Raw genomic sequence first — 27,138 nt, forward strand, 5'->3', positions numbered from 1 at the left:
TTCATATTCGCTTGTAGGTACATTCATACCAGACATTGGCTCGGACAGTTCCTGCCATCAGCAACAACATGCATGAAGTAGCCTCGTTGACAACGGCACTAGGAAGTAGCAACCGCTTTATAATAGTGGTGATTTATGAGCCACTTCTTTCTTAGTCTGCTGAAAAATGAGGGAATGTAGATTGTATCATATGTTCCCGATCCCAGCACACATAGGAATGTTGGTAGTTGGACTCGCACCTGGTAGAGTTGAGATGACTAATGGTAGTATTGTAGGGTGTCTCTTCCTGTGGGAGCAAGCTCATTTTTTTCGATGAACATTAAAAGGATGCGGAACCCTTTCGGCTCGTCTGTCCGTACTTACATTGCTTTTGTGTGAGGTGTTTTTTGTACATCCTTCTTTGCCTTGCAATTCACGTGGCTTCCGGGAATGTTGTGTGGTGCTCTGAATTGTAATAGAAGTTGTTGAATAGATCATTTGTTAACGTGCCTGTTAGGTATTCTTCCGGTGGGAAATGATGTTATGTTGTGAGTTTGCGGATTCCATGGAAAAAGTTAATGTCATTAAACATTCCATTTGCACTGGAGAGCCTTCGCTCGGAGAGGGAAAACATGGTCACATTTCATTGACGAGTCATGTCGGAAGGTACTGGAATGAGATACAGGTGTACGGTATAGTCCCGCGCCCAGGGCCGCAGAGAGAAAATACGGGCCTGGGGGGTCCAACGTACGGGCCCCCACCACTGTGTATTGCCTGAGTACAAAAAAAGTTAATGTTTGAAATTCATTACTGTGGGAGTTTTTTTTAAATACCTTTTCGACAGTTTTGGTGACTTTGAAAAGCGTCATTTTTGTCAATAGTATTTATAAAAGTACGGAAATGGAAAGATTAAAAATGTAGTTATTACAAAAATTAAAAATATCTAAACGGCGATCAACGGCAAAAGATAAAAGAAAAACAATAAGAAACTAAATATTAAAAGAATGTAAAAAAGAGCTACAAACAACAAAATCAACCAAATAAACAAATTGATGTCAATTGTCAAAAAATGTTTAATCTAGAAAAACCAAAATAAAACCTATAAAAATTTGATAAAAGAAAACAGGAAACTAGAAAAAAACATATTCGAACATTATTGAACAAATGTTGAAAATAATGAAAAATCGATAAGAAAGTAGAAAATTTTTTAAGAATAAATAAAAATGAAAGAAAAACTACTAAAAAGAATACAAACATTAATATAAAAAATGCATAAAACTGAAAAACTCGATAAATCAAGAATAATAAAATTTATTTAACATTTAAAACAAGACATATTTGGCCTGCGTTAAGCCAAACCGAGCTAAGCGCCATAATTTTTTTCGTGTATTTTTCGTACCAAAATTCATTTTTCGATAACTTACCATTTACGTAGAAAGTCAAAGAACACTTGCTTGCTTTCGTTTGCTATTTGAGCTCCCAAAACATAATAGATATTAGAGTTCCTGGTGTTACATTGGATGTTAAAGCGATTTTAGATAAAGTACCTCAAAATGGTGCTTGGTCCTCTTTGGTTTAACACAGGCCATTTAAAGCAATAGAAAAAGTAAATAGAACGTTAAGAATGCATAAAATTACAGGAGTGTATATAAAAGACATGAATAAAATAATTATAGAGAAATTAAAATAAATGGACAAACCGGAAAATTTTGAAAAAATGGAAAAGTGGAATGATGAAAAGACAAAAAGTAAAGAAAATTGGATAATGAACAAAATCGGAGCAAACAGACAAAATGAAAAACAATGATAGTAAGAAAAAGCCAACATGGTATACTATAGAAACACAAAAAATGGAGAAATTAACACTAAGAAAATAAATAAAATGGATTAAATTATTTAAAGAATAGAAAAACACTAGAAATGAAATTTGAAAAAAATTAAAATAACGAACTAAATGTAAAATCAAGGAAAAGTGCGCATAGTGTTAAAAAAGATCAAATGTTTAGTTGAAAAAGTACTTTCAAAATAGGTTAAATGGAAATAATGAAGAAATAACAATAACGAATAAAATCTTAAGAAAAAGGTATAAGAAATAAATAAAATTAAATTAAACGATCAGTGGGAAAACTATGAAAAACGGAAAGTTAAAAACATAAGGAAGAAAATAGGAGAAAGGTGAAAAATTAAACAATAAGACAAATTGGAATGAATTTGAATAAGTAAAATTGCTTATGGAAATGCAAAAAAAATATGAAAAAAAAACGGAAATAGAAATAGGCTATGATAAGAATAAATGTAGTAAATAGACAAATTCTAAAAATTGGATGGAATGAAAAAAGAAACTAATAAAAAAGCAGGGTATTAAAATGAAATAAGGAAAGTAGAATTTTCTCGAAAAATTGTGAATAAAATTAAATATTAAAGAAAAAACTATAAATTAAAGTAAGTGATAGTGATAGCAATAGAAAAAAGCAAAAGTAAGGAACGTAAAAAGATGGATAAAATAAAAGAATGGAAATAGATAAAAAAGTCAGAATCTTAAAATTGTAGAAATACAAATACAATCCAGGGTTGGGGTTGGATTTTACGCTATGCTGGTTTCGAAAACATTCATAATCCTATAAAAACCTTAAAATATTTTACAAGAATGTTGTAACTGATTTCTAGTAAATAGTTCAAAAATAAAAATAAAATCGTTACGTTCAGGAAGCGACGTTCAAAATCTCACGCTCACTCCTCCAAAACGAAAAGATTTTGTATGCGGATTTAACTTGCTACATTAAGCTAATCTTGCTAACTGGTTGATTTAGTTTGGTAGCAGAGTTATTTTCTCTTCGAAATCAATCAAACACAATTTAGTTGTACGTATGCTTCTTAGAATCATTGGCAGCTGCAGGATTGTGAACTGAGAGATCATCCATGACATATAAAATTCAAAACAAAACTATTAACACTATATTCCTCATAAAAGGGGCTTGTTGTGTACGCAATTTGCTGTTATAATGAAAATGTTGATAAAAGGCCGTATTTGAAAGAATTGTAAAACGTATTTATCTTTTTTCCATTCCTGGCCGCTTTGCAAGCAAATCTCCAAAAAAAGCTACATCATTTGACTACGACCCCTAGACAAAAATGTTTCGGTATCATATCGTATCTGAATATGATTTTTTATGGATTGTGTAACAATGAACGGCGAACAAAATATTTTAAATTTTAAATTTAAATTTTTGGATTATTTCAAATTATTTAGGTATATCAAGAGTTTTTGATGACTCATTTGACCAATTGAGCTCTCAAATAGAGGTAGGGTTACCGCCTCTATTTTTTTTTTTTTTTTTTATTTCAATTATAGAGGTTTTAACCTTAAGGTCATTCGCCTCTTCGGGTTAGAAAAATCTCTTAGGAAAAATTTCTAACCCTATGTGCGGGGTCGGGACCCGAACCCAGGTGCGCTGCGTACAAGGCAATCGATTTACCAATACGCTACGCCCACTCCCCTTACCGCCTCTAGTGGTACTTTCACCAGTAGAGTTTTACTGAGCAGGGGATAGATTTCAAGAGACACATGGGTATCAATTACAATTTCGAATTAAAGTGATCACTCGACATAAGTTTGGAGCGCTTCCATTGCTTTTTATTGTATAAAACGCTTAAAAACAAATAAATATGCACTTTTTTATTTCCTTCGTAGCTCGTAGCTCGTAGCACTAGGAGGAAAAATATCTTATTTTCGTCACATTCACCGTAGAGTGTAATGTTTTGCTAAAGCACTTTCTGTGCCGTTCACATTTAGTTGTATGTTTTTGCATTTGTTAACAGTTTTGTCGATTTATGTAGTTGGGTGTAGTACTTCGCTCTCCTTCCTTCCTACAAAGAATCTAAAAGCACCAGCCACTCTCGCTGTGAAGGATAACCCGAGCGAGCTTTGCTCTGCTCCTCAATAAACAAACACAGGTTATGAAATCACACTTCAGTTTCTTTCGAGAATCTTTGTGAGGAACAATGATCCATTGAACCGAAAGTTCAATGGGGTAAAGTAAACCCAAATGGCACTTTTATAATAATTTTTGTCAATACCAAGAGGGGCCCTCCTTAACAATTAGGGCCTGCAACCCAATGATGATGTTTATAACGACTGCGTGCTGGACGATTCCTGGTAAAGAAAAGGGCAACGCAAAATTGCAAAATAATCCAATGGATTCTTCCGGGTGAATTCGGATTTACCTGAACGAAGACACGAAATTCGTCTCCAAAAACCGGTGTGGCAACCCTAAGCAGGGTTTTTTTCAATAATTAGCTTCGATACTAATCCAACGCTTTCGAAGATTGGAAATTCAATAAATCAGAAAAAATAGAGGGTTGTCTACAAGACACGACCACTTGTTACTTGTTGTTACTTTTATTGTTATTGTTCACTGATAAAGATACAGAATTGATTATTAACAAGCACAGATTTAAGACAAGCTAATAAAAGGGATTTTTGCATAATGTATGAATATTTGTTTATGTTATGATTCACTGGTTACCCAAGTAACAATTGAAGTTTTATAGCACGCTACAAGTGCAATCTAAGTTTTATAAGTGGCTATAAAACAACCTTAAAACCTAATTTGTTACTGGGGAATGGTACAGAATAACCAAGCGCACAATTAATACAAATTAATGAAAGGAATTTTCTAATTGAATTCTTTTTCCATTATGTATTCGTCCTAATAAGGAGTGTTTGCTGTTAACTGTTTTGTGATACGGGACGAGAATCCTTTGAAACGATTCGAACCTTGCCGGTGATTCGCTTCTGCTACGTACACACACGAACATTTTCCTTTCGCAGCTCATGTCAAATAAGCACTGAAACAAGGTGATCTCTTTTATCAACTTTTTGTTGCAGATAGAAGACCATCCTTTTGTACGACAAATAAACATATTTTCATCATTTTTTTTGGGGTGGCTTTCGCTTAGTGGCATGGTTGCCACGTTTATTCATTTTGCAAAAGACTTCTAGTTTGTACATTATTAATTTGAAAAATATTTGCTTATATTATAATTTACTGGTAAAGATACAGAATCGACAAGCACAAACTTAATACAAATTAATAAAAGGAATTTTCTTCATCAATTCTTTTTCCATTATATATTCGTCCTAATAAGGTCGATTTGCCAATAACTGTCTTGTGATACAGGAGGAGAATCCTATGAAACGATTTGAGACTTGCCTATACGACTAAACACTAAACGCACTGCATAAACCAGCAATTCGCCATTTGTTCCGCCATCGTCGCTTGGAAATGCGAGCAAAATCCTTCCAGCACACAGAAACGCTCCCCTTCCATGGCTCGTATCAAATGAAAGATGTATCTGAGATCCTACCAGCAGCAGTAGCAATAACCTACCTCGTTCCATCAGCAGAGTAGGTATGGCAGTGAATTAATTCGCTCAGAAACATTCCTTTTATGTCATGCGATGAAATGTGTAAGACGTTTATGAGTGTCGAGATGAGGTCTGTGTTAGGGAAAGAGTTGCGCAAATTTGTGAAAATTGTATATTTTTTTCCTGCGGATTTACGGATTTTTCAATAGTGTGCTAATAAAACACACAGATAAATTTGATAACAATTTTTCACTGGCAATTTTCTAAATCGATTGGTGTTCGAATCATGAAAATGTTTCAACAATTAATAAAATGTGAGTGAAAACTTGGTATGTCTTCTTACATTTTTGCAAAGCTTTTACAATAATACGGATTTTTCAATAGTGTACAGTTGAAATACCAATTTAAAGTTGCAATCAATTTTCAAGTTGGACTTTTCTGAATCGATTGGTATGTAAATGATGCAATTCCATCAACAATTAACAACGCTGCAGTCGTTTAAAATTATGCCACATTTTCGCGACGCGGATCGAATTTTAGATTTTAGTTTTACACCTAGTCTCAGCCCCATATAATGGAGTAAAGCATTTTCAATGCTAAAAATCGATTTCATATTGGCGAAAAAATCATGACTTCTAATCAAACCATTTAATTGTTTAACCCTTACAAGTCTGATCATATCTTTGTTTCGATTATAGACATTTTAATCTTAAGGTCATTCGCTTCTTCATTCAGATTAGGAATTTTCCTATAAAAAATCTCTACTCCTGTGTTGGGATTCGAACCCAGGTGAACTGCGTACATGACATTCAATGTACAAATTCCGCGATGCCCGCTCGTGTCTGACCTTGTTTCGATGCGAGAATTAGGTTGGTATAAATATAGTTAATGTCAAATATGCAGTAGTTTAGAATTTTCGCTATTCTAGTTACCTCATGCACAAGACATTGAATTTTCAATTGCATTCTCAAATAAATTTTTGTCGAAAAAGTATTTGTCAAAATTTTAGTTTCTGTTAAAAATCCGGGCCCCCTTCAAAACTCCGGGCCCGGGGGGAAACACCCCGCCCCCCCCCCCTCTCGGCGGCCCTGCCCGCGCCACTTGATGGAGATTATAGTACTGAGAAGGTTCAAGGCGCAAATTTTTGCCGGTACACCCTCTAATGCGATATTACCGCTTCGATTTGAAAACACTGCTGCTTGAACCGTAAAACGGGGTATCTTTGATCAGCAGAACACGTTAATTATATGGATTTGTTTAATAAACGTAAGATAAAAATATTCTCTACAACAAATATGTCGAAACAAAAAATCAGATCTTTTGAAACATGTTAAACTTCTATCAGTCGTGTTTATTTTGTCATTTTATACAATTCTTATAGGCGAAAATTTCAATTCCAGAAACCACCATTTATCTGTATCTCTTCGTTTAGCTCAAACAATACATTGGATATACATGAAAACCTTCACCACGGGGCCCCCGCTTTTATTTAAACAGAAGGTGCTGTCCGTTTATTTAGAGGTACTACACCCAGCCCTTGCTCAATGTGCACTGGTTGGAACTGGAACCGACGAATAGTGAGAAGAATGACAAATCGTATCAAATTTAAATACCCCAATTTTCGTTGAACAAATTGAATTAAATTAAGTGGTTTTCAATGGAAAACTGTAACGAATCAAAACAATACGATTTAATCTTGGCTAGAACACAGGTTTTAGACAACTTTGCTACCCCTCTGAAAGTCGTGTAATGCACTGAATGAACTTCGTTGTGAAATTCTGGCGAAGGTATCTTAAATATCAGGTGGTCGTCTAAATATTGACAATGATGCCACTACCATTTCAGTTCAATGGGTTGATTCAAAAATACTACATCGTAACGATAAAAAATAGATGTTTCATTTAATTCTGGCAAGTTCAATTAAATTTGGCCTAGAAAAAGGTTAATAATAGACATTTTATCTATGACTAGAGTGGGTCAAAAATCATCAGTTAAAATTAGATGGTATACGGAGTTAAATTTTAAAGAGAAAGACTCAAAATAAGCATTCATGTGTTCATATGAATGCGTCAAAAAATTAGCTTTTCTTTGCCAAAATGAGCATGAACATGAGCATGAGCATGATGTCCGTACGATTCGTAGTTGCTACTCCGTGATTCATCCTCAATTTTTGTTAGTAGGATGGGGTAAAGAGTTACACAAACCTGGATTCACCTTGATAAGTGATACGATCTATGCAACTCTCAGAAGTGTTATCATGTGTTTATGGCTCTGGGCAGCCGGCTGCCGAGAATTTGAAACATTTATCGTTTGTTGAATTAATTTGGAAATGCCCGGTTTGCAAAAAAGCAACTTCAGCTCCGGACTGCCGACAGTCGGTAGTGTTGCTTATGTTTAATAGAATCAGACGGTATGTGAACAATTTTATTATTCTTTGTTTCTTTATTCCGGCGAAACACAATATTCAAAAAAGAATTCAATATTATGAAAAGCGATTACCTTTAGCGTCTCAAGAGATCTGTCGAAACAGATGCGGTAATACCTATGCAATTAAAGACTTCGCAATACAAGCACTGTTTATCGTATATAAAATTTGGTATTTATATAGCAAATAAAATGACAATTATATATTAATTTCTTTCTCCGCGAACAATTTAATAAGGTACCGACTGTTATTCGCGCGCGTTGTTACTCCCTCGGAGATTGCGTAAATGGCTCACTGAACTAACGGCCGTTAGTGCTTAAGGTTCATGAAACTTTTTTTGAGCATGTGTATGAATTGAGCGCTTGGTAGTATGCGTAGGAGAAATTGTGTTCAGCTTTGCCACCTGTTTATCAATATAAAACCTTTTCAAAACTTTAAAAGAAGAACATCAGTCGATTCATTAAATTATCACGATTCAAATTATGCAAAACAGTTGGTGGAAAAACAATTAACCAAGCGGAATGGTGCTTTTGAAGAAGTGGCTGTGATTTTTTGTCACACTACCACACTGTGCCGGGGAACGACACACAACTGCGTAATGAAAAAACCACAGCCACTTTTTTAAAAGCACCATTCCGCATGGTTAATTGTTTTTCTACCAACTATTTTGCATAATTTGAATCGTGATAATCTAAAAAACCGACTGATGTTCTTCTTTTAGAGTTTTGAAATGGTTTTATATGAATAAACTGGTGGCAAAGCTGAATATAATTTTTTTACGCATACTACCAAGCGCTCAATTCATACACATGCTCAAAAAAGGTTTCTTGAGCCTTAAAGACGGTATAAAATAAGCACTTCCGAAATACCTGAAAAGACCAGCTTTTTATGTCGAATATATAAACGAGGACGCTAATTTTTGCACTAATTACTGGAACAAAATTGGAAACAATAAGAACTAAAAGAAACTAACCAAACCTTTGACGTCAATAATCAAGCTAGAATATTTTTATACTCATGAAGGAATATAGTTAACATGACAATCAATAATATAGTGCATGCACTACTTCAAAGCAAGTGAAAGTATTCAATATAATAAGAACAATTAATTTGATTTAATTTAATTGATTTATTGGACTAAAAGTAAGCCAATGAATATAGCAATGAAGCATATGTTATTCGTGCTGATATGACTGCTGAAAATTGGTAACTGGCTTCTGATTCTTCTCGCGAACTATCAATTCTCAACTCTCATATATGATTCGACAGTCATCATTTCACTCAGGCAAGATCATGCGTATTCCTCACGCACAATACCCAGTGGATTAGTTTCCTGGTTGGTAAAATAAACACTGAACAAAGAAACAAATTAGTTTGATCAGTCCAAAGAAATGTCAGCTCGATTGGCATCAACCGGCGGATACGTGTTCCCTTGCAATGCCATCTAATCAAAGAACATTTAAAATTACATACGACAGAATATGTACAATAAAATAAAATGAAGACTACTAAATTATTTGCAATAAATAGCACTGTTGATGAATCACCGTATAAAATAGGCGATAAGGGACGCGGACGAAAATAGCTGACCACCGCCAATTAGTCTTTCTTTGCCAAAATATAGAAAAATAAAGACTCGTTTAGTTGTTTTATTAGTGGGAGAATTGAAACCAGCAAACGCTCGTCCATTTCTATTTCTAATTACAAGCTCAGTCAAACTAAAGAATTCACCAGCCGGGTTTCTGACACCCCCGTTATCCTTTTGTCTAGTCTAGTCTAGTCTAGCCTACACATACACAGCCAATACTTGCAGGGATCTTGGAAAAAGGCAGATATTCGCCTACAATTTTTCTTGTCAATATTAATGTTTGTGGTACATGTGGTATGTGAAACAATCATTAAAGTGGTCAGGCCAACTGTGAAGCGTACAAAATGAAAATGGTTCAAAATTATACGGCAATCAAATTATTCATTTAATGAGAAATTTAATCAGCGATTTATTTTGAACCACGAATAAGAAAGAAACGTGGACAACCGTACCGACCGTTTCAATTTGATGGCGGTTTGACTTGGCTAAGAGGGTTAATGTCACTCCTTTGATCCTTCTTGAGATGAGACAGAGGTATTTAATCTTGTCCTGGCTAATGATCCTAGGTTATAGCGCCTTTACTCGCACTTTACACCCCCGTTGCCCAAAGTAAAGCTTTGACTTCAGTACTGCCCAGCAAACCATAAATGTAGAAACTGTCTCGTAATGCTGTCTACAAAGAGTCAAAATCGTTACGAGAATCGAATTTAGTGTGCAGAAATTGATTTGTAATCGCATATTACTAGAACCATCATTTTAACACGATATTTGATACAGAATCGCATTGATGTACTAATTAAATCGTGTTAGATCAGAGGTGGTAGTAGAGCACCTGCTTACCTATACTGCCCATAAAATGTAGCACCACTGAATCACAGTGCACAAATAAGATTAATAGGGTTTTTTAGATAATATCGAAAAAAATACTAAAACATGGTTATCCCATCTTGTGCTCAATGAAAATGTAAATCCTGAACAGCGTTTTTCTCAGCTTGTTGTTTTTCAATATGGGACTCATTAAAAATCGTATTTCTGTTCACATTTAATCGTATTTTACTTCGATCAATGTCAACAACTCAATAACGTCATTATGGTCATTCTTATGTATGGGAATAGTCAGTAAGCAACAACTTCGAAATACATCACAATAACTTTAAAAAGTTAGATTCGACTTAATATATCACAACATGTAACAAAACCAATGTCACGAAATTACTTACGACTTACCTCGTTTCTTTGAAATAAGATTGCTGCATATATGGGGCGAATGTTTATCGAAATAGAGTTTCTCTACTTGAAGATAAGATATGATTATGAAATATTGTCACACTCATAATAATTAAAATAGTTCCGTGTAGTCAGTTCTGTTCTACAATTCAAACGTCGCAAGTTGGAATCCGATCAAGATAATATCCTCTATGGGTTGGCTTGGCATCGGTTCACAATTATCAGCATTGGTTTTTTTCTCTCCAGACTCCGCTTTTTTACGTATTATGTTATGCTGGAGATGTTTGATGTGCCCAAGTACTGTTTTTATAATATAATCTTCTTTACCAACGAATTAGAGTTAATCGTACATAGTGTTCCGGACTCGTATACAAGTTATGGGTATCGTATATAATCTGAGATTGTTTATCCATCGTAAATACATTCTCTAGAATCGCTTTCATACTAGAAATTATCGAGCTTAACGTGCATATTGTTTTCAGATATCGTCAATTTCAGTAGCTATATACATAGTTTGGTACGCATATGCCGATTTTCTGCGACTTTCTTAGTGGGATATAAAAACGTATTATTCAGTTGCAACTTGGATATACTATCAAAAAGGCTGGCTGGGTGGTACATGACGATCTGGTTTTGTTACACTGCCCATGATCGCATATCAGTCCCATAAAGATAGGAAATCCCATAGAAAACGGGACAACTATGCGATCATGGGTAGTACACACGTGGAATGAGCAATCATAGTCGTTAGTGTTCGAGTTCATCAAATCAAGTTGGAAGGGATTAGTCGGATCCACCGCATTTTCAGCACAAGAACACTGTTGAGAACACTTCATCGTGACGCGCAATGTTTAAGGGGACCACTCTATGCATAGATATGCATTGAAGTGTCATACTAAAATTTCATCACCTTGCTTCGCTAGCCGGAGCACAACTGCATTATTTCTTCTGAACTAAAGTACTAGAGTATTTTGATGTTTTGGTTTGCGTGTGACGCTTACAGATTGATGAAATTATATGTTTAAGCCTAATTGGATTTGCTATTCATAGTCAAATAAATGACGTATTTTTTTTCAAATAGCGTTATTCAGTTATTCGCGTCACACTCAAACCACTTCCCCTAAGTCCTTCTGGTTGCCATTTTTAGAATTGATAATGCAATCATTTTTTAAATGCTCCGAAAATCCTACTGTATCTCCGTATTCTCTTCCTTCCGGGGCTGGGTATTACATCGGGAGGTGATTGTGCGCTTGCACCTCTTCCTTCGTAGAGCATATGAATGCATATGCATAAAAATGAAAAAAAAAATCATGAAACCGCGTAAGGAAATATTGAAAAACCTGTTTTAATCCACCTAGCGGTGCAATTGTGCCTTTCTCATTTCTCTAAACTATGGCACGGAGGCTTTTTATGTTCAACATAATTGTGGAAATGTCCTACGGTGTCGACGGTGAAACACTTGAAACAAAAAAATATCATACTCCATTAGCCTAAACAGCATTAGATCAATGTTATCTGCTTACTAACTCATTTTGTCATGCGGGGGTGGGTATGTGAGGAGGGCGAAAGTCCCATGAACGAACGACTCCCCAGCATAAATTGGTATGCTTTGTAATATAGTGGTGGTTTAAAGATGATGGGGTTGAAAGGGAGGGGTATGAGGTGGTGGTCTGAGGGGTGATGTAAGGAGATTGTTGGCGCCCAATTCCAGTATTTATTTCACATTTTTAATTTATGAGCTCAAATCTCTAGAATTTAAGTATTTACCCACTGTACTTGAAATAATAATCGAACACACACATATTGATGGGGAGAGCTAGATGGATTGTTTGGTAGGATAAAAGGGACAGTGAATAAAGCGAAAGACCGCGACCGCGAAACCCGCCAGTATTTTTAAGAATTACAAAAATTGTGTTTATTTATACGTTCCGAAACATCGCGACTCCAAAACCAGTTAGTTCCATCCGTGTATCGTCAAATTAGTGTCCGTCGAATTGTTCGTGTTCATAGTGAGATCTCATTCTGTTTCGCCGCAAGCTATATGCATTAAGAAAACCCTGTGGGAAACCGGCAGCATAACGATCCGTCGCGATCATTTGGTCCTTCGAACCGGATACCAAGGATATCCAGAAACAGAGTTTGCTGTGAAGTTTATTTGACGAACTAACGGATTCCCAAATTAATCATTGCGTTACTGTTGGGACTGCATACGAACATTATTTCTGTGATAACACGCATCTCCCAATATTGCTGTGCTTCCAGTGCGTGTGTACAAGTGGAGGAAGCTACCTAGTGCCGAGTGCGAAGGGGAATGCGAGTGAAGAAAACTTGATCTCCGTGTGTGCGAATGTGTTCCATTCGATTCAGCAGCGAATCATACTAGTGTTGTTTGGAATTGTAGCAGTGCTCGAATCACAGTGGGCAAACATTTTGCAGCAGGTAAGTGGTGGCGTTGAGCTTCGCGTGTCGTTATATCTGAGTCGAAAAAAAAACTGTTGCGTTCGCGCCGCGTGTGGTCCACCAGTGAAAGATTAGAATGTCTAAGAGCGAGAAAATCATAATGGAAAAGGTTATCCAGCGAAAGGGTTGTTATGTTACGTGCGAGTTGGTGGAGAAATTTATTAAGGAGTATAGAGAGGAGCGAGATCGAGTACAGATATCAGTGCGTATTGATGTTTTAGACCGAGCCTACCAAGAATTTCTGGAGGCTCAGGTAGAAATCGAGAAAAATGAGAGACCGGAGACGTTAGATGCCCGATTCATGGAGCGAACGGACTTCGAAGAGCGCTACTGTTTAGCTAAGGGTTTCTTGCTTTCAAAGTGTCCCCTTGAAGCACACGAATCGATACTCAATAGTTCAGTAAATCCTTCCTCTATTCCAACTGCTGCAGGTTTTCACTTGCGACTCCCGAAGATAGACTTGCCCAAGTTTGACGGTGATTTCTCCCGTTGGATGGCTTTTCGCGACTCGTTCCAATCAATGATCCACGTCAATGCAGAAATTCCTGCAGTCGCCAAGCTTCAATACTTGTTACAATCGCTAGAAGGTGAAGCAAAAAAGCCGTTTGAGAGCACTGATATTGTAGCCGATAACTATGCCGTATCTTGGGAGACTCTTTTGAGACGATACGACAATCGCAGATTATTAAGACGTCAACTTTTTCGAGCACTGTACGATCTGCCATCTGTACTCTCGGAGTCACCACAAGAACTACATACACTAGCTGATGATTTTCAACGACACGTTAAGGCACTTGCGAAGCTGGGTGAACCGGTTAATCACTGGGACACTCCACTTACCAGTATGTTGTCTTACAAACTTGATTCCACAACCCTTCAGAGCTTTGAAGAAAAAACCTGCGGGAAAGATTCTGTTACGTATGAGGATTTGGTGGAATTTCTATACCAACGAGTTCGAATTTTGAAATCTGTTGCTTCCGATATACAGTACCGCTCTGTGCCTGTGGCTGGCAAACCGCATGCTTCACGAGTGGCCTCGAATGCAGCTGCATCCATCCAGCCCACTGTTTTAAGTTTTTCTGATCCACAGAACATTGATACTGGGTGCCTCGTATGTTCGGAACGACATTCCATCTACCAATGCCCAACGTTCTATCAAATGGCCACTGGTCAGCGCTGCGAAGTGGCGTCCACACGAAGGCTTTGCTGGAACTGTTTGTCTCCGGGTCACTTAAGTAGAAAATGCAACTCAAAGTTTTCTTGTCGCCATTGTAACGAAAGACACCATTCACTGCTTCATGCTTCCGAGAACGATATTGTCGTTTCACCTGAGAAGAAATCTGAGTTACAGCAACAACCTTCGACATCTTCTGGACTCCCATTGCCCTCTACAAATACAAGCATGGCCGCTCAACATATAGACAACTGTATTTTCCTTGAAACTGTCAGTCTATACATAGTCGACCGGTGTGGACAAGCACATATCGCACGAGCTTTACTTGATTCGGGGTCAACATCAAATTTTATGTCCAATCGACTTGCAGACAAACTAGGACAAACGTCACAGGTAGACATCACTGTTGCAGGAGTTGGACAAGTTATTAACATTAACCGGCAACTTACCGCTACTATAAAGGCCATTTCTTTACCATTTACTGCGACACTCAATTTTCTGCTTGTATCACAACCCAGCTTAAGATTACCTAATGTTTCCGTCGATGTATCAGGATGGAAGATTCCAGAAATAACTATGGCAGATCCTCAATTTCATAGTGCTGGTGGGATCGACCTCATCATTGGTGGTGAATTGTACCAGAGTTTGCACACCGGCAGGAGACTTTCCCTAGGAGATGGTTTTCCAATGCTCGTCGAGACTGTGTTCGGTTGGACTGTATCAGGTGGAATGGATCACGCTGTCAATGAAAGAAACCCAGTTTGTCTAATATCCGCAATGAACAATTTGCAACAAGACACTTCTCAAAAACTCATGAACACTAAAGCCAATCCTGCTCGTACCGTCGTGTTACCGTTCGTTTCGTCTTGCTCCGCCACCACCGCGTACGTTTCGCCGGTATCTTGCCGCTCGCGCGCCACCGTTTCAAGCCTTGGATCAGTTAATAAACAACCCGCAATTCGTCATAGTAATACATCCGATCAGTACTTCTGATTCAATTGTATCCTGTTTAAGCAGTCGCTGACATTCTAGAAATTGTTGGTTCCTTAATTCTATCGAACACTAAGGAGTAAGCAGCTGCCGTCGAGATAATGATGATTCGTTGAAACAGTTGTTTCAAGGTGGCCGGAATGTTGGCGCCCAATTCCAGTATTTATTTCACATTTTTAATTTATGAGCCCAAATCTCTAGAATTTAAGTATTTACCCACTGTACTTGAAATAATAATCGAACACACACATATTGATGGGGAGAGCTAGATGGATTGTTTGGTAGGATAAAAGGGACAGTGAATAAAGCGAAAGACCGCGACCGCGAAACCCGCCAGTATTTTTAAGAATTACAAAAATTGTGTTTATTTATACGTTCCGAAACATCGCGACTCCAAAACCAGTTAGTTCCATCCGTGTATCGTCAAATTAGGGTCCGTCGAATTGTTCGTGTTCATAGTGAGATCTCATTCTGTTTCGCCGCAAGCTATATGCATTAAGAAAACCCTGTGGGAAACCGGCAGCATAACGATCCGTCGCGATCAGAGATTTTTAAAGGAGGGGAGTGAACAGTAGAGGGCGGTGTAACCCCTCTCTGTAAACCATCAACTACGCCCCTGTTAAAATCCAGAAACCTTATGCGAGTCGAAAAAAAAATTAGGTTGACGTTTTTCAGAGTGATTGCATAACCTTTCTATATGAGAAACGCAAAAATGTGCAAAATCCAAAAAAGTCAAATTTTTTTCGTGTTTGCATCAAATCTCGACGTTTTATGCACCTTGAATACATTTAGCATCAAAAATAAAAATTCTATTTTTAATTTTTCCTATAGTTTTTATGAGAAATTTCTGTGTGGCCGCACTCTGAAACCCGTAATTCCGGAACCAGAATTCCGATCGATCCAAAATTCAATAGCAGCTGATGGGAAGGTTACACCTTTCATTTGAGACTAAGTTTGGGCAAATCGGTCCAGCCATCTCTGAGAAAAATGAGTGACATTATTTGACACATACGCACATACATACACACACACACATACACACACACATACACACATACATACACACATACACACACACATACAGACTTTTTCCGATCTCGACGAACTGAGTCGAATGGGATATGACACTCGGCCCTCCGGGCCGGGATTAGGTTGACGTTTTTCAGAGTGATTGCATAACCTTTCTATATGAGAAAGGCAAAAACATGTCTTTTCAGCCGCTGCATCTGGTTTTGTACTTGCAAATCACTTCTTTGGTGCTTTCGTCGTCGCCAGAGTGTGAAATTGAAGTTGTGTATTCCGGCTCACGTGGTTGCTTAGCTGTGCGACGATCACGGTTGCGCTTCGGAACATTTTTTTTTGAATTTCTTTTCCTTCTCTTTTTCAAAAATGTTTTTTTTTTCGATTTTCTACTTTAACAACACCTTAAATTATTATATTGTTGACTCGCGCGGGAAATCAAACGCACTTTCATTGATGACGAGTACTTTCCGTTCACACGACCCTGTAATGTTTCGAACGATACCTTGAATTGTTTAGAGGCTGGTCGAATACAAGCGCCATCTCGTGCAGATGCAATTGTGTTCTTTATGTTCTCTTCATATCATTTTGGTGAAATTACGTACAATTTTCCTGTCAAAATAATTTAAATTTAGATTATAGCAGTGACCAATAGTGTCTCCAAACGGCGGACCTATCGTGCCCCCAAGCGTTTAAACAAACATATCGAAAAACCAATACAATACTCATGGTCAGCATTAATTTTAACGTAAGAAAAAACTCACTTTACATTAATTTTACATGGATTAAATGTACTGTACTGAGGATGAAAGACAATGCGTTTTCGCTGAACAACAAGTCAGAACATAAACGACGCCGTAACTAATACAGCTGATTCACAGTACCAGCCGAAATGACAGTCGTAAATGATGTTCTCTACCGTGTATCTAATTCACGCAATACGAGTGACCTCTGCAATAACATAGCAAAGATAATGACCCCATTCTACTCTACATTAGAAGATGTTCACGCCATGGGATTATCAGACTCTCGCCTTTTAGTGAACAATTGACGAGGTATGCCTAGAGATCATGCGAAGTCACTCCACAGTGGGAAGACTTCTCATGATTATTTCCATATTTTTCACTCAGCGCCTTATTTCTACAATGGGCAGCTGTATGGCCTGATCGCTGGCAATGACGACAGTTCATGCCCCGCGGTACACAAAGGCGAACAGGTAGACGAACCCAGCTCAAAACAAAAATGTTTGGAAGAGTAGATTCGTCGAAAGGCTCGAAAAAAGGCTGATGGAAAATAAGTTGTTTTCTTCTACTCGTCGATTTTTGCTGAATGCAATTGCTTGCAAACCAGACTTTAAACTGACTGAAGAGAAGGCTTCAGCAGACCTTCGCAATTAAGGCTTCTACGCCACCAATCTCTACTTCCCGAGCGGGTACGTAGACAATATACTTCTTCGTACACGATTGAGTTTAGTATAGTTAGATCACGCTATATATATATATATATATATATATATATATATATATATATATATATATATATATATATATATATATATATATATATATATATATATATATATATATATATATATATATATATATATATATATATATATATATATATATATATATATATATATCGATGATTTTAAATGGCTTATCTTTGGTCCGTTAGTAGACCATACAGGGGCGGTTGTATTAGGTGGAGTCGGAGAAATATTCAAATCGACCTTTATTGAGCCTGAGAGGATGTCGGTCGTCAGAAATGCCGTTCCATTAGTCAACACTATCAGAGCAAGCGTGTATATTGCGGAAATATGAATAATTTCTAGTAATACAAACCCTATGCTTATCTTGCTACTAGGGTTCGTCGCGGTGCGGATGTGGGCGGTAAATGGATTGTCCGCACCGCAAAAAAATAATAAAACCGCACCGCTTACCGCAACCGCACTTTATTTACCGCACCGCACCGCGCGGTTATGCGGTAAATGCGGTAAATTTTTTATATTTTTAAAAATAGTGTTGAAAAAATGTTCATTTGTGTAACCATAAATGATAAAATGTTATTCTTATTCACACGAAATTTAACTTCAAGAGACTCCTCAGAATGTAATGTTTATGAAAAAATTAATTTTTGCATTTTCTATTAATAAAATTCCGTACATTTTAAGGCAAACATTATACATTCAAAAAACTGCAGTAATAGGAAATCTTTTATTTTAGCAACCCTTCAGTTAATTGAAAAAAGTGGAATAAAAATGTAATAAGAAATGAAGTTGCATAGTTTTTTCTTTAAATTTTCATATTTTCAATGTTTATGACATATGAAAATGAAATGGATGATTTTCGCATTTACGTAATAAAAACCACCTTTCATTCTTGACCCATTCATGCCCATGTTGTTTGTGAACAACAACGTTTTTAACCAGCTATAACATTTGATTGAGGCAAGATTTGCTCACAAAAACAAGTAAGGCTAATAAATGTGACTATTGCCTTTCATTTGAGTATTAACAGTTACAAGGATCAGCTCTAGAACTGAAGTTATTGCAATTAGTCTGATTGGATTCCGACGGAGCAGTGCTGCCATGAACAGTTTACGTTGATGCCGGAAAATGAATTTTTCATATATATTCGTTATGTTACAATATTATTGAAAACTGATAAATCTTATCAATTTAGACCGTCTTCCGCTACGTTTTCCACGCAATTAGACTATTGTAAATATTCTTGGACAATTTTATTGAGCATTGGAAAGTAAAAATTGAGCAGCTTCTAACACTGCGAGGGAAGGATCTATCTTTATGAAAAAAGGCTTTTCGAGTTTCTTGACTCCACCGTTTTCAAGGAAAAATAGTTTTGAAACTCTACCTTAACTAGAAAAAAGTTGGGCATGAAAGGGTTAAAGGAATTTAACAAAAAAAAAAAAATAAAGTCGAAATACCAGTATTTTTATATAGTAGCGCATATATTCCAATACAGTGAAATAAAAACATATTGTATTTCATCAATAAGAACGACGTCATATTTGACCAAAAAAAATGCTCTATGCATTATATCTAATCAGGAGTCCGGTCTTAACCGGTGCAGAATTATTGAACATTAGAAAACCTGCAAAAAATGTATGATTTGTAGCATACAGCAGAAATGATTTTTTTAAATAGGGAGTTTTACGGACAAAATATGCCCAAACTCTAACTTCCGCATTCTTCAAGAAACAGATGTACAGGTCGGACTCGATTATCCGGGGATTTTAAAAAAATCTCACCCCGGATAATCGAATCAAACTTTTTTGTGTGTTATTTTATGAATTTAAGCTTTATTTGCGAAGAAATTGCAAATAAAATGATCAGGGTAAATTTTCCTATTATAGAAAATGTAAATGTACTTATTTTGGCCCTAATCGATTCTTCAGAATTTCAAGGTGTAATTTGTATTTTTAGTTGGTTTTAACGTATTATTTATATTGGTAACGAGCTAACGGTATGTATTAGTTGTTTATAGATATTTGTGCAAGAATTCTAAGACAAACTTTTTAAAAAGGTGTGTCTTCTGCAATACAGGTCAAACTCGATTAACCGGGGCTTCGATTTTCCGGGGTAAATGATTCGATTACTCGTATACTAGAAAAATAAAGTAAGTAAGTAAGCTGCGGGTCGTCTGCTCCTCGGCACCAGTTTAGTGTACGTGGTGGTGTTACATATCCCAGCTAACGTTTCTTTTAACCCTCATTCTAGTTAGCACGTTGTCTCCAAAAAAGATCCTTGTCCTTGTCCTTGTAGCATCATTTAGATGACCAATGTCGTACCGGATTGTCAGGTGATCACTACGCATGTAGTCTTCGGAAACTCTCCCACTCATGATTGTCACCAGCGAAGGACTACAGAAGATTACGTAGATAATGGGTTCCCGGCGGCTTCAGCAAGAAGTACTGCTGGCGCCCTCTTTACACAGCCCAACATCTATTTTTGCTAGAGCTACCGCAGAATTGAAATCGCCTCCAGAGACTGCCGGGTCTCTTATCAGAATCTTGTTAACCATTTCTTGACCAACTTTTTTCTACCGCATATAGGGTTCCAAAACTATTTTTTCTTAGAACTTTTGGCATCATAAACACGAAAAAACTGGTTTACTAAAGGTATGTGCTTCTTTCGCAGTGCTAGAAGCTGCTTAATATTTACCTTCCGATCAAGTCCAATTTCATGAAAAAGGTAGATGAAGGTAGTCTAAATTAGAAAGTTCTATCAGTTTCCAATAATATTTAAATATATTAGGCTACGAAAATATTCCAAAATTTAACTTTCACCATTAACAGAAACTATCCCTGGCACCACTGTTTCAGCGGAACCCAATAAGATTAATAGTAATAACATCTTTTCTGCTCATAATATTTATAACTGTTAGTGCTCGAATGAAAAAATATTAGTCCCAGCTATTAGCTTACTAATCGTAAACATACGTTGTGTAAACCAAAGGTTATAGTCGTTTAAAAACGTGGTTATTTATCAACAACATCGGCATGAATGGGTTAAAGATCCCATTAGAATTCTGAGCAGGAATCAATTGTTGAAGGGGATAATGGTAGAAGAGCAATATTGTGTCAAAGTTCACTGGAACTCAGAGCAGGATATTCATCAGAAATTTACACCGTATTTCATTGAAAATAGGAACATGATTCTATCAGCATCTTGAAAAAATCATATTCTTCATATTCAGAATGCTATTTTGAGCAGGATTCCATCAGGCCTTTGAGAAGCTTTTCTCTAGAATCCTGCATCAAAATTCAGAGAAAAACCATAGAAATAGAGATAAGGATTCAATCGAAATATTAAATTGACTCCATCGGAATTCTAAGAAAACATCGAACAGAATCCTAGAAAGTATCCAAACAGAATCCTGAAAAGCATGTCATCATAATCCCAAAAGAGTGCCAGAAATCAACCGAGTAACTATAAGTAAGTATTTGTGCGTAAAAAAGACCTGCAGTATCCGTATGTGTATTACAAGAAAAATGTACTTTTAGTTTAAAACTAAAAATTTGCATATTTGGCAATACTGCCGTAAAAACTAGCATTTTTTACAAATACATTGAACAAATCCTTCAAAAATTATCTCTCTGATTGATTCTAGTGTAAACAGTACCAGAGATATAATCCGAAGAACAATTATTTTTTTGAAACAATTAGTGCAAATTAGGAGTCTTCCCATGGACCGAGGGGTGGTTAAAAATGACATAATTTAGGATATTATATATTGGCTGTAGATGAATAATTTCTTCAAAATTAGTTCCAATCAGTGAAGGTCGATCTCAAGTTTTAGTTTTTGGACCAATTTGCGCGGAATGACCCATACATGAGCTATTTTTGAGGTAGGCCAAAATTTGTGAGGAGGTTAAGCCTAGACCCCCGAAAAAAGTTTTGTTGGCTGCAATGATCAAATTAGCACTATAATCAGACATTCTAGTTGAAATTTGTTTTTTTTTCGAAACGCCCGGATAATCGAATCACGGATAATCGAGTCCGACCTGTATTCTCATTCAAAAACTAAGGTTGCTCCCTTTAAAAATGAATGAAGTGTAATTTTCTAAAGGCTAGTTCGAAAGTTCTAGCATTTAATGTATTTTCCTCTAATATTTTCTAAAAGAGCCAATGGTAAAAACTTCAATTAAAGTGAACGGGAGTCAAACTATGTGGTATTTGGCAAAAAAGCTTAAAAAAAGCTACAAAATAGTCTTAACTGAAAAATATTAGGACTTAATTTGGTAGAAAATTATAGTAAATTTGAATGGAAGTACGCGAAAAAAAGTTATGTAGCGTACTATTTGAGAAAGAGTCCAATAAAATTGACTGCAGAAAAATTCACATTGAATTTACACAGCAATCAAAGAAGATAGAAATACGATGTTGATGAACGAATGATAGAATAATCATCCTAATTTGGACCCCTCCTTATTTTGGACGCTTTCATACATTTGTATCCTTTACTGCACATTACTCCAAATTCGTTTGGTTTGATGCATATAATTATATTTTTTGGGTTATGTTTAAGTCCTAGCATAATTAGTTCATCTCTAATTCCTTTAATTAAGTCAAAATTCACAGTTGAAAAATTGATATCGAAAACGATTCATAATTCCACGATTTCCAACAGAAATCGGGAGAAGTGATGCACTTTTAAATTGGATTTAAGAGTACAAATTTATTGTTTTAAAATTATCTAATAATTTTGCCTCTATTTGGATCTTGCATTTAATGTATTTGAAATGGTTAGTTTGTGAAGTTTTACTTAGAAGTATAAAATAACTAGTCCAAAATATGTCGTAAAAATAATAGCGTCAAAACATTTCGGATTATCACCTTATCAATTGTTTTTGCGGTGCGGTTGCGGTAAAACCGCGCGGTTAAAGCTCTTTCCCGCACCGCATCTGCGGGAAAAAGTGTCTCGCCGCACCGCAGATTTTGCGGTGCGGGTGCGGTAAATACCGCGCGGTTGCGGTAATTACCGCAACCGCGACGAACCCTACTTGCTACGCACTCAGGCAAAAAGTGTTAAGTCAGCCCGGGAACCAGCAAGTAATGCGTTAAATTTAATTGTCGTAAAAACATGATAATTACATTATAATTTTTCGTGGAGGTATTTGAGACTCTACGCCTTTTAATGTAAATTGTTAATGATTGAGTAAAAGTGAAAAGTTGATACGCCACATCTGGGAAACTCGCACTACGTGGCACGCCAAATAAACGAATTGTTATATGCCTTCTCAGAAACATTCCCATACCTATTGCGTAGCCCAACATTCCGTTGCAATAAACTTCTTGAAACACTTCGACGCTGTCTCAGTGGAACAAATGTCGTCAATTAATAGAAAGAAAGAGGAAAACTTATGCGTTTCAGGCTCTGTCAGCACACAAAACAATGGAAAAAGTTATCCTTCTCTAATTACGGAAAATATGTGTCTCGTACAGTCCAAAGCCTTTGAGGAAAATTCATTCCAATTTCAAGTTAGGTAATTGATTGCTTGAATGTATCCTCCGACGGCTTATGTTTGTTGCTTGTGAATACGTGTGTAGGTTAGATATGACACAACATATACACTACCACCCAATATAATCTAATGGCAATGTCCCATATCATTCGTTCGTATGTGAAAGATATGACACACCATAGTCTGAATCCCTCGGGGCAATCCTCGTACAACAGCTTGTGCCCGTACAACTCGTTATACGGTATCTGGAAATTATGATTCGTTTCTGTTTTATCTGATTGGTTAATTAGTCGCCTGTTTTATCGTTTCCAATTCCAATCAAATTATGAACTGAAACAAGGACAGTCTCTCCCTGTCCCCGATAAACGTGATCTCATATCTGTACAGTAAATTGTTCCTCGCTTAGAACGCATTCTATCCACTCCCCCGCCCCCATCACGACGGACGAGCAATCGAGGGCACGGGAGAAAATAATTACGGGATTAGATAGTTTCCGGTTTTTGACTTCATAACCTAGGAAAATAAATGCCGCGTCGGTGTTCTCGCACAGGCACTGGTTAGCTAGCTACCTATAGTTTCGGTCATAACGGCGTAGATAGACCGTTTCTAAATGGCAAAACTTTTCTTGTTTATCCTTCGTTAGTTGGTATGGTCTCATATCACAACACAACTACGGCATTGCATTGATTCGTTGCAGTAAGATAGTGGTTGTATATTTTAGCACCGCAGCCTGTTAGGATGCGGCATTCATATAGCAGTTCCAACGTTTCGTTGTTGGAAAAGGCGCCTAGTGCCGATCTGGTTGCTGCGCTTTAGAAGGAAGGAGAGTCGTGTCTCATTTGCTATGAAATAGCATGTACGAAGCAAGATGAACTTGTTGACTGGTTGATCTTTGTATGTTTTCAGATGATGGGAAAGTGATGGGATGGTGAACGGTAATGAAAAACTGTCTAATATGACGACCGTGCTCAAAATTGCTAGGTTTTATATACTCAGCCTTTCGTTAAACATATTAAATTAACGTTAATATTAGTTGTTTTCGGATATGTCTGAAATATTTAAAAAATATTAAATTTTGACTGAATAGAATTTCTCGTTTAGTTTTGACAATAATTAATACGGGTGAAACACTACTAGATAAGATCAGACGAACTAATTCAGGTATTTTTTTCAATCGAGAACTCACTGAAAGTAACGATTGTTTTCTGGGTCTCGAAAAATATTTCGTAGAAAGTAAGTCTATCTTCCAAAAATGTCAATTTCAAAGTTTGCCAAATTTCCGAGCTGAACTGAGTGTGAATAATTTGTTTTCGTCTGAAACGTCCTAAATTAAAATTTATGCATCACCGAACATGCAATGAAACCAAATGTTATCATCCGTAGAAACATCAACAAAAAATCGAACTCTATATCCATCCAGAATCAATTTAGATCCCCCCTGCTGAAACCATGAACCCCGATGACCAGTCCGTTCCGGGGGCTGGCTTCGTTTTTGTTCCGTGGTGTAAAACTTCAACTAACCACCAAGCCACCAGCTACGGGCAATATTTATCTATGAACTTCTATCGAAAACCACACGAAAATGCAGTTGCATACGTCCATCATGATTGGGAGAGAAAGTTTTTCAATTTATCGCCAACTATTCCTGGCTGCAGCCACAAGTTAGTACCTTGCAGGTAGTGAGTCCCCTAGAACATTGGAGCTAACATGTGTTCGCTAAGATAAAACCGTTGGCTCAGTGCTATAAAAAGCAATCGGTTGGTTGGCTTTAGCGAGTGTTATCTATTCCGCAGGTCCGTTCCGGGCGGGGAGGTAGATAAAAAATGACGAAGGACATATGAGACGATGATTTTGCATGAACCTCCTGTCGAGAGACAGACACTCCCCAGCGGGGGAATTGTTTGATGGATGACTGACCGACCGACCGGGGCTGGCTGGCTGATTGGATGGTGGATGGATGGAAAGGTTCTTCATCAATTTGTGAGATGCAGGCCATTCCCGAGACCAAGTGCATTTCGCTCGCCACAGAGTGCTATGCGCAACGAGAACAGCATCTATGCCTGGAGCTACGGATGGATACAAATTACTTGATTGAATCAGAGTTCCAGGAAAATTGAATCTAACTGCTCGGAATCTCGGAAGTGCTTCAAAACTGAACTATGATAACTGTGCTAATGGTTTTTCCGCAAATTATTGGTGAACCGTGAAACTGTGTTTGGGTGGTTATTTAGTTGGCTGCCCCAGCCCCTCCGGGGCACTAATGGATACACATTCTGATTTGGTTACACAACTCGTCCGGGAAAAGTAATTTGTAAAGCAAAAGCGATTTTCGTTCAATAAAGGGTTTTTTTCGTTGGATCTAACCATGTTTTTCATTTGGAAGAAGCCCGTGCTCATGGCATGAATTTACAAAGAAATTATATTCGAAAAGTACTGGGGGATCCATAAGCGGCCACAAACTTCTAGATTTCTCAATTTGACAAGATCTGAAATTTAAAAACGCTTTTAATCCACCTAACAGTGTGATGAGACATTTCTTATAACTCTTATCACTCTCTTTGGATATTATATCGTTTGAGAACATTTAGAACTTGATGCTTCGCGATGTTTTTGATAACACATACTACCTGGGATAGTGGCAGGACTCAGAGAATCGCTCAAATCAGCATAGGACAACATCAGTGCTAGAAATCTCAAACCAAATCAATGGGAAAGCGAAAAAATGGCCCATAAAATAAACATACAAACGAATTATTGTTAATGCTCTGTTAATAAAATATCTAAATTCCTCAATAAATGCATTGTGGTGGGAAAACTGAATTTTCCTAAAGGGGATTTTTGACCTATACATGTATATTGTACTGAGGCAAAAAAACGAATTTTTTTTGAATAGAAATGAAGTTTATACTTTACTCAAATTTCCAACGCGACTGAGACATAAAAATCAACGCTTTTTCTGGAAAAAGCGATACTAGCAGTGACACCATTCAAAGAAAATCAACAGTGAATATTTCCAGACTTGGTTTTATTTCCTATTTAAGAACTATTTGGATTTTTACATCCTAGATTGCATGATTCAGTGATCGAAACCCAAAACTTCATGAAGTATTTGAAATTATTAAATTAAAATTTGTGTTTGCTATTGAAATTGACAAAATGATAGTATCGCCCCTTTGACGATTGTTTACTTTTTCGGTCCCAGCTATCAGCATTGAAGTATCGCCCTTACGTTTTTTTACAAACCCATTTTTACAATTGGTGGGGGTTTGGTGAAAATCGATCTTACTGTCCAAACGGCATAATTCCGAAACCGTAATTTTTGAAGTTTTAAAATTATGCAGAATTAATTTTTCAGAAAATAGTAACAGAGTTCGTGTTTTTTACGAATTTGTTGAGACTTTATTGTAGTCATGAATATTAACCTGAGAAAATTCACCATAAATACTTTTTGGACGATATACCGCCAAAATTGTTTTATCAAATGATGCGCTGTTTAACGTTTGTAAAACTCATCGAAGATACTAAACCTCTAAAATTGGCGGTTTCAAAATGATGTTATCTTGACCTTAAATTACTGTTTTTGAACATTTGACCTATACATATAATTGGTCATACAACAAAAATCAAATTCTCATCAAAATCGATCAGGACCTGCTTGAGTCGAATGGAAATCGTCATTTCTCATAAATTTCTCTCTACATTCGGAAAGTGTTATCCTCGATCTTAATCATATTACGTTTCCGTCTCAACTCGACGCATTCCCAAAATAAAAACCTGTTTTAATCCACCTAGTAGTGCAATTGTGCCTTTCTGATTTGTCCAGACTACGATTCCATGGCTGGTTATGTTCAATACAATGGTGGAAATGAATACGATTTGTACATACGTACAATGGATCGACAGCCACGATCTTGAGATACT

At 36.8% G+C, this 27,138-nt stretch overlaps 2 protein-coding genes across 13 annotated transcripts in view; one reads left to right on the forward strand and one right to left on the reverse strand.

The window, feature by feature from the left end:
- LOC131693510 (RNA binding protein fox-1 homolog 2) overlaps window positions 1-27,138 on the reverse strand; it is an 803,264-nt gene that overhangs the window by 753,370 nt on the left and 22,756 nt on the right. The gene's annotated exons all lie outside the window — the stretch shown is intronic.
- LOC131688360 (uncharacterized) lies at window positions 13,123-15,213 on the forward strand. Its single transcript, XM_058972565.1, has one exon. It carries the CDS (start codon window positions 13,123-13,125, stop codon window positions 15,211-15,213), a length of 2,091 nt encoding a protein of 696 aa, XP_058828548.1.

This window comes from Topomyia yanbarensis, chromosome 3, assembly GCF_030247195.1.
Source record: "Topomyia yanbarensis strain Yona2022 chromosome 3, ASM3024719v1, whole genome shotgun sequence".
NCBI lineage: Eukaryota > Metazoa > Arthropoda > Insecta > Diptera > Culicidae > Topomyia > Topomyia yanbarensis.

What these genes read in the sequence shown, in the direction of transcription:
- LOC131688360 (XM_058972565.1), top strand. Translation starts at nt 13,123, where the DNA reads ATGTCTAAGAGCGAGAAAATCATAATGGAAAAGGTTATCCAGCGAAAG.